The sequence below is a fragment of the Ochotona curzoniae genome, unplaced genomic scaffold (genome assembly GCF_017591425.1).
Source record: "Ochotona curzoniae isolate NIBS_2020 unplaced genomic scaffold, NIBS_Ocur_1.0 scaffold_2683, whole genome shotgun sequence".
Taxonomy (NCBI): domain Eukaryota; kingdom Metazoa; phylum Chordata; class Mammalia; order Lagomorpha; family Ochotonidae; genus Ochotona; species Ochotona curzoniae.
In genome coordinates this window covers 7,967,914-7,976,474 of record NW_024467100.1, presented here as the reverse complement: position 1 = coordinate 7,976,474, position 8,561 = coordinate 7,967,914, and the positions used below count along the sequence as shown (strand labels likewise).

Below are 8,561 nucleotides of genomic sequence, written 5' to 3'. Positions count from 1 at the left end.
TTTGATATTGCAGGAGCACACAAGGCAAGGCAAGGATGTGCAGATATTTCACTGAAGAGGTTACAGAGACCCATGTAACTGAAAATGTGCATTTTTTGTTTGCAGATGATTATGTGTCTCTACTGTCTTTTCACAATACATCAATCAGTCTGTAGCTGGAGCAGCAGTGACACATATTTATTACACGATTTTATTTTTACCTGAATTTATAACAAAAACACCCTGGCTCTCTGATCATGGTTGTTCTATTCCCCTATTACTCTCTCACCTTTTCCTGCTTCCCTGGAGTAATCTTGTTATGCTGCTGCTTCTCCCTCGTGCTGTCTTCTCCCATATCGATCTAAGTCCATCCATAGCCTCCTGGCTACCTGTCTACTATCAAGCAATTCCCCCTTCTCTCCCTCAGTGCCAAGCTAAAATGACCTCTTCTCTGAGACACATTCCCAGCTAAGGATAATTGTTTTTAAAGAAAATCAGACTTCCTAACATGGTAAATCTGCATTTGAAATCTAGATCTTGGGACAGGCCCTCGGTGTAGCAGCTGCATATTTTGGATTACTCATATCCCATATGGAAGTGCCTAGAGGGCCTGGGTTCAGTGCCAGATCTGCCCCGAATTCCTGCTGATAGACACCTGGAGAGGCAGCAGACGATGGCTCAAGTAGTTGGGTACCTGTCACTCCCATGGAGACCCAGATTAAAGGCCCAGCTTGTGGACACGTCAGCCTGACCCAACCTTGGCTAGCATTTTGGAAGTGCACTGGTAGCGTATGATCTCTCTCCTCCTCTGAGACGAAATCTCTGCCCACCTCTCTCCCGGTCCCTCTTTTAATTTCTTCAATAATATGTCTTAAATTTAAAAACAGAAAGGCACCTGAGTCTGTCATTCACCGTCCCCACGCCCTTGTGCCTGTCATTTTATTTGTTCAGGCCTTGTTGTTTTCACCTGTGAAACAGGGCTACCGGATAACTGCACAGGGGCTTGTGCCTATTGACATGAGACGTACACATGAAGAACTTAACCTCTACTCTGAGAAATCTGGCGATTCACAGTAATTGCTAGTCATGCATTCAAACTGTCTAGTGAGTCTCCTATCGGAGTCACACACAAGCACGGGGTGATTTCATTTGGTGGCTACCTTTCCTCTCTCTGCTTTTTTGGAGTCGTGGGAGGCCGTTGCTGCTGTGTTACACAACTCTGATTAGAAGGATGCCCCCTGGGGTTGTACAATATGGCGATTCTGGGCAGAGGGAGGACACTTTTCACTTGGTTTCTTTCTATAGCTTGACTAATTTTTCCTCATAAATAACTGTAAGAATTTAAACTGTCAGTGGAGTCTCTGAGAGGGAGATCTGGTGGGGCTTATTGTTTGTTTGTTTTGTTGGTTTCCATTGTGTACCACTATTTACTTCTTTAAAATCTTTTTAAAAACTAAGCCAATAATAATACGCTTTCAGGAAATTCAGTATTTGGGAGCTCATTATTTAGAATGTTAGGAGATGACCAATCAAAAATCACTTGTTGGCAGCAAAAGGAATGAGCGCAGGCTTTAAATCAAGCAGCTCAGGATTTGCCTCTACTGTTTGCAAATCATACAATCGTGTTAAATTTTCTTTCTTCATATTGGTAAAGAACCTAATAGTCTTAACTACTTGAAAACATCTCGTGGCATTTAAATGAGATACCATGAACATAAAATGCCTAGCAAAGTCCAGGATATGAAGGATTCTCAGTAAACAGTACCTTTGATCACTTTTACCATGTAACACTTTCTGTTCTAGCTGCAGGCTTAAAATTAGTTAGAATGAAGATGTAGTTGAAACTGGCAATTAAATTGGGGTTAGTACTAGGATTAGTAGGTAGACTCCCTCACAGATTAGGGTTAGGGTTGAAATTAGAATTCAATTAAGGTTAGAATTAAAATGCACATAGAGGTTATTTTTAAGGATAAGGTTAATTAAAACTGGATAACAGAAATAAGAAACAGTATGAGGGGGACTGGTTTAGTTGGGTGGAAAATTGAAGGAGAAAAGCAATGTTAAGAAAAAAAAAAAGCTGGTGCCCAATTTACTGATAGAGAAAAATCAACATAGAGACGCGTTAGAGTGTAAAGCAGAATCTGAATGGATACAGGTTTTCCTGAGTTCCACCCCTCATCCCCAAGCCAGGTACTGTCAGATAAATACATAAAGTTCATCTAACTAAGCCTGGGTTCCTTTCTCTTCCTTCAGGGCATGAGCGAGAGAAAGGAATGCCCACAGCCTACACAGCTGTGTCTAGCCCAGCACCAATGCCAGCACCACATTCCACACCCCCAGCTACTCAGCCTGTTGCTGAGTGCACAGGGGCATTGAGGAAGCCAAATCTGCCTTCCCTCCACTCCCCCAGCTCTCACTGCAGCTGCCAGTCTGTCATCCCACAGCCAGCCCACCCTAGACTTTGTACAAGTCTCTGGGAAACTCACACTGGGTGTTAGAGCATCTTAGCAGGGACAGTAACCATAGAGACCACAAGGCAACATGGATACTTTTATTTTGCCTACTTTTATGACTGAGATACTCCTCACAGGTCTGTATTTCTTTGTAAAACACACTTCCTCGGTGAACAGGATGTCTATAGGATGTGAGCTGTACTTGGTGGATTAGAAGCAAGGGATTATTCCAAATGGGGATGGCCATGTATGTGTAGGAGAAACTGTTGTTTCACTGAAATAGACATGAATGAGGAATTCTTCAAAGAGTACACTGCTGTAAAGTATTGAGAATAATCCTCCTCATATTTCCCACTCCCAGATGTACTCTCTGTCCATCCATCTAACACTGGTAACTCCTAACTTACTAACAAGCTGTATGAACACAAGAAAGTCACTTAGCCTCTCAGGATCATTTTCCTCAACGGCTCAACAAAGGGTATTCATTAAGTAATCTTCACCACTCTAATACTCCTTTATTCTGAAAGCCGATGAAGATGACGGTTTCCTATTCTCAGGACCCAAACTGCTGCCAAACCGATGCTGATGATGCAGAAAAGAGAAGAGGAGCCAGTAGGAAAAGAACATTCCAGGGTCTGTTTACCAGCTTTTCAACTCTCTCTCCCCAACAGCTCTGTTCTCCCCCCACCTTGGTTCTCCTCCCGTGCAGCCCCTGCAGCGGGTGGGGCCACACAGGCAGTCATTAGGGAATTAAAAGGGGACAGGCAGGAGGGGCTCACTGCAGAGCAGCAGATGGAAACGATGATTAATTAGAGGACTTTGGGACCTAATCCCACACCTCTGCCACATCCATCCCCACTCTCACTCCCAGTCCCTCCCCATCAAGAACCTGTCTTCTGTTAAGCCCACTGAGATGATCTGTAAGATTTCTTGTAGCTCCAAAGATAATACTCTCTATCCATCAAGACTCTTTAGCTAGGCTAGCCTAATCCTTCCCCCTTTGAAGCTGATTGCTTTTGAAAACACCCCCCATGATGTCCTTCTGTCTGCATAACTAAGCTCAGGCCAAACTTGTCTCACTTCTTTCAAAAAATACCATCTTCCCCTCACCTCTCTATCCCCTCCTACTCTTTAGCTCAGCCTCCTCTCCTCCTCCCCTCTCTCTATTTCTCTCTCTTTCTCCTCTCCCCATCCCATCTCTCCCTCCCTCAGTTTCCCAAGTCTTCATATCCCTCGACTACACGTTCCCTCTATTTCTCCTCTTTTTGAACCCAAGATCTCAGAGAATCTCAGGCAGGCAGAAGGGCTTGGGAAAACTGAAATACGTAAAGTCAGGTAAGTTAGACAGGCAACAATGACTAAAACTGTTTCATAAGAAATTCCTAGAGACTACAAGAAAGCATAACCTCTACAGTAAGACAAACACAACAGGGGTAATATTCTCACCATCTTGAAGGACCTCTGCATCATTAACTGTCATGTACCCAGAATCTTGGGAAGTATCTTCTGCAAGTTTATCCTTGACTTCCTAGGTAACAGAGACATGAGCAACAATGCAGAGAGCTAACAAACCTGAAGAGAGGGAGAAAGTACACCCAAGCATTCAAAGTCAACACAACACAACGAGGCAGAGTCATCAGTACAAAAAGAGAATGGGTCCAGGAGTTGGAAGACAGATACCCTGTTCTAGGAACAAAAGACAAGCCCCACGGGATTGAAAGAGACTATAAAATCCTGTTTATAGCTAACACTATTCACTGTCTAGCCAACATGATGAAGACCTACTCAGCCTGATCTTGAGTAGGTAAGTTAGCTTGCTGAAGACCTTGGTTGCACCTATGTAATCAAAAGGCTGAATCAGATACCATCTAAGACGTCTTTTGGTTCTAGAATCTTTTTTTTTTCCAATCTAAGATCCTAAAACCCATACATTTATTCTCCAAAACTAAATCTCAACAGCAGTGACTCAGAAAGGTCCCTTTCGGGGATGTACCAAGACACTTCTGGAAACACTAGATCACAAAGCACAGCTAACACCAGGACCTGGGACTCCGGAGCCAAGAGCAGGTGCAAACAGCCTGTGGCTCTCACCCATCTTACAGGAGACGAGAATTAGTCACAGAAGCATGGGCTCCTAAGAGGGTCCGTGCACCTGACCGTTCACCCAGCAATATTGTGAACTAAAACTTGAGAAGAAAGAGGAAATATCAGGACTGGGCAAACAGCTGGGGTAAAGGAGAAGCAGGGTGGAGGGTGTTAAGGAAGAAAACTATGAATTCGCTTTAAAGGCTGCGCAGTTGGAAGAATTTGAGGTGAAATCATGTTTTCAGGAGTTGAGTAATTTCTTTGACAAGGGATTGCGCGAGTTACGGGTTCCCTAGGCCCTGGGGACTGTTGGAAGATGCCTTTGGAGTGAGACTGCCCTGGGCCACAATTTGTTGCTGGACAGCCAACCCAGGAGCTTAGGCGAGTGAAGTCAGAGACTTGTGCTTTTAGACTGGTGAGGGTAACCAGGGTCCCACTGGGGAGGTGTCTGGGCACATGACTCATAGGGAGACCCCAGGGTTGATGGGCATCCCCAGTCGCCAAAGAAGGGAAGGCGGGGCTGGAGGATCTCAGGCTAGTGGGCACGCCCTTGCCCAGGCCTGCAGTGGCCGCTCTCGCCAGCTGGCCCACCGCCCTTCCCGATTCCCCTCCTTCCACCCCAAGCCTAAGAGGGGTGCGCGCTGGGTCCCACTGCTGAGCCAGCGCCCTCCCTCTGCTCCACACCCGAGCCCGACTGGCGGAGCTCCCAGGGGAGAAGGTGGAAGGCACCACGAAGGCGTGGAGGGGGTGTGCAAAACGGGGGGAGTGGGGAATGCGGCAGCCCGGCCCCCCCGCGCCCAGCCCAGCCCCCCGTTAGCCACCCCCTCCACCTCCAACCGAATGGTTTGCTCCGAGCGCCCTATTTAATCCCCGCGACTGCAGCAGCGCCGGTTCCCTCCCGGTCCCCGCCTCGGCCCCGGGCTCCGAAGCGGCTCGGGGGGCGCCCTTTCGGTCAGCGTCGTCGTCTACCCCTTCCCCATCCCCATCCTCTGGGGACCCAAGCTCGCCAGCGCCCAGCCTGGGGAGCCGGCCGGGAAGCGCGATGGGGGCCCCTTCCGCCCTGCCCCTGCTCCTGCTTTTCGCCTGCCGCTGGGCGCCCGGCGGGGCCAACCTCTCCCAGGACGGTGAGTGCGGTAGGGGGCGGCGCCAGGGGAGCGGGGAGTGACCCCGGGTCGGAAGCCGGGCGGAGGGGAGCCTGTCGGCTTTGTTTGGCACGGGGGGTGGGGTGCGTGGGGGTGTTGTTCCGAGTCGCCTGGCGAGGCGGGTACCCTTGCGTGTGCCTGCCAGCCTCGCGTCGCCGCCGGACCGGCGTGGGCACCCCGTGTGGGGCTGCGTGTGCACCGGCTTGGGACGTCGGGGATGGAAGCCGGCTAGCAGCGAGCAGCCCGGGGGTCTGCCGGTGTGGACGTCCGTGTGCGCGTTTGGGTGTGCGCGTCTGTGTTGGTGTCTGGCTCTGCGTCTCTGTGGCAGTCTCCGTGTGTGTATGTCTGTGTCGGTGTGTGTTGGGGGCGGAGTGAGATGTGTCGCTGCTTTAGGCAGGGCGTGTGTCGGGTGTTTGTGTCTGTGTGTCTGTAGGGGTTGGGAAGCCGGCGCGAGACCCCAAACTGCTGTGTGCAAACATTTCTGCTCCCCGCCCGTCTCCCACCCGCGGCGGAGCGCCGAGTGGGCAGGGAAGCGGGCCTGGGTGAGGCTGTGGAGGGGGGCGTGGGCAACGAATGGGGGGCGCTTCTCCTTGGAGCAAAACAACACCACCGGGCGGAGGGCCCCCAGTATGCCAGTATCCCTAGCGGCGGCGGGGGCTGGGAAAAGAAACCCAGACAGGAGCGGAGGAGGGTGCTGTGTGGGAGGGGGTTTGGGGGAGACTGGGCAAAAGGAAGGCTCAAGATATTTGGGCAGACGGGGATACATGGGAAACCCAAAGCTGTCCTGGGCTAAATTCTTCCCTGATTTTCCGCGACTTGGGGGTGGGGTGGCATCCCTAGCCCCCTCTGCCCCAGTCTGGCACTCAAACCCTCTGTGACGAAGGGAGGGAGTGGGGGAGAAAGGAGGCGGGGCCGGGGTGAGGGGACTTGGGGAGAGCCCCTCCCGCCCAGGGCCAGGCTATGTAGGTCAGCGCCATGGGGGCACCTCAGCCTCCTTAAAGGCTACTGGCGGTTAATGGGGTGGCGTGGGGGCAGTCGACAGGGAGAGCAGCAAGGGAGCACAGCTCGGAGGTTCGGGTCCTCTGAGGCGGCGGGCAGGCTGCGAAGACACTGAAGGAATGCATCCTCCCCTTCTCCCTCAGCCCGCCCCAGGGCTGCGGTGGGGGAAGGGAGAGGGTCCTCCTGGACTCGTCGGAGCAAAGGGAAGTGGGGAGAATGAGAGAGAGAGGGTGGTGGCTGTGCCCGGCCAGATGCCAACGGAAAACAGAACCGCAGGGGAGGAGAAAAGGGGAGGCGGCTCCTAGGCGATGGACCCAGTGGCCAGCAGGGATGGGCACAGGGCGGGGCGGGGTGGAGAGGGGAGGGGTGGAAGCTGGGCTGGATGATGTAGAGGATTTCATCCGAGGCAAACAGGCCAAGAGCCAGAGTGCTGAAGGGAAAACCGCCCCACCTCGCCTGACCTCTTCCCCTAGCTCGGACTCCATCATGATAAGGGGGCTGACCCAGGTATGGGGAGCCCTGGGAGATCCTCTCTGTGTGGTTGGATAACTCACTCTTCCCACTCCTCACCCATCAGGCCCCCCAGAAGGAGTTTCTGCCAGAAACACTTCAGATGCTGGCCCCTCCTCTTCCCTCCATGGAACCCACCCCCTTCCCCAGAGGCCTGCACTGCTGACCCCAGTCCCTGAGGAGGTGAGGAGAGTCCTGGGGGAGAGCAGGCTACTAGCAAGGTAAAGAGGGGCTGCTGGGTGTTTGTGCCTCAGCAGAAAACCTTCCACTAAGCCTTGACTTTCAGCTTCAGCCCCTGGCTTTCCCATGGTTCAAGCTGAGCTCAGGAGACATTCCTGTGACCCAGACAGCAGCTGGTCAGTAAGAGGAACTAACTGATGGTGTCAGGCTGAGAGCTGAAAGGATGCCATCCCGGAGAGCTGTGAGCTCTTCTGCTTAGGATGTGAACATCAGAGATGGTGCAGATCTGTACAGTAGGCAAGTCTTCCCCACTGCACGATTCTTTCTTGGCCCGCAACAAAGGGGCAAACCCTTCTTCTGGTTCATAGTGGAGAGGAAGTGTGAAGGGAGTTTGAAATCCATCTCAGAGCTGTGGCTTGAGTGCAAAGAACAGAAACAGTAACTTGGGTATGGGGAGTTTCTAGAGAAGATGCCAGGCAGTGCAGGATGAAGTAGATGTCTCTTTTCAAAGAAAAGTGTAATCCAGTGTCACTTTCCTTACAGAAGATCATCTCTACAGACCGTGGTCATCTGTATAGTGTGCAGGAAGTGTGAGATCTCTTTTATATTCATTCTGTTTCTTACTTTCTGAAACTAAGAGCAGTTCAGATTGTGGGAAGTAAGTGCATAGATGTAATGCCTGTGAACTGGCGATCCTAAGGGATCAGCTCTTGGTTGACCAGGGGCCCAGGGAAGGGAATTAGACAATATTATCTTAACTGGTACTATCTGACCAAAAGTAAGAGTGATGTGGTGTGAAGGTCTAAGGACAAAGCATCCTAACATGCTCATGCTTGAATGGTCAAGGCTATTGTGGTAGAGTAGCTCCTTCCATTTAGAATAAGGAAAATACAGTTCCTGTACTGCTGAGGTACACAGCTCCCTGAAGTATAGCATAAAACTTTTAAGCCTCATAAGATGGAACAGGGATTGGAAGGTTATAAAAAGGGAAGCCACTAATATCGGAACTGTCCAATGGTGCCATGACTAGCAGGTCACAAAGGGTTATGACATTCAGAACTTGCTGTCTGCCCTTCCTTCTCACATTTCTCCGTTAGTATTGGCAGAAGTTGACAACTCTAGGTTTAGAGGATACAGGGCCTGTGGTCCTTCTCTCTAGTGGGCCACCTGGCATTCAGCACTGTAAACAGCTTTCCTAACTATTTGCAGCACT

General features: G+C 50.8%; 1 protein-coding gene across 3 annotated transcripts in view; it reads left to right on the top strand.

The window, feature by feature from the left end:
* The first annotated feature begins 5,384 nt into the window (after positions 1-5,384).
* CADM3 (cell adhesion molecule 3) overlaps positions 5,385-8,561 on the top strand; it is a 28,660-nt gene continuing 25,483 nt past the window's right edge. Inside the window, exon 1 of one of the 3 annotated variants that reach the window (XM_041003218.1) lies at positions 5,385-5,641. In XM_041003218.1, coding sequence (XP_040859152.1) covers positions 5,560-5,641 — 82 coding nt within the window. In that variant the 5' untranslated portion in view covers positions 5,385-5,559. The remainder of the gene's footprint in view (positions 5,642-8,561) is intronic. The other 2 variants (XM_041003219.1, XM_041003220.1) reach the window with 2 other exon arrangements.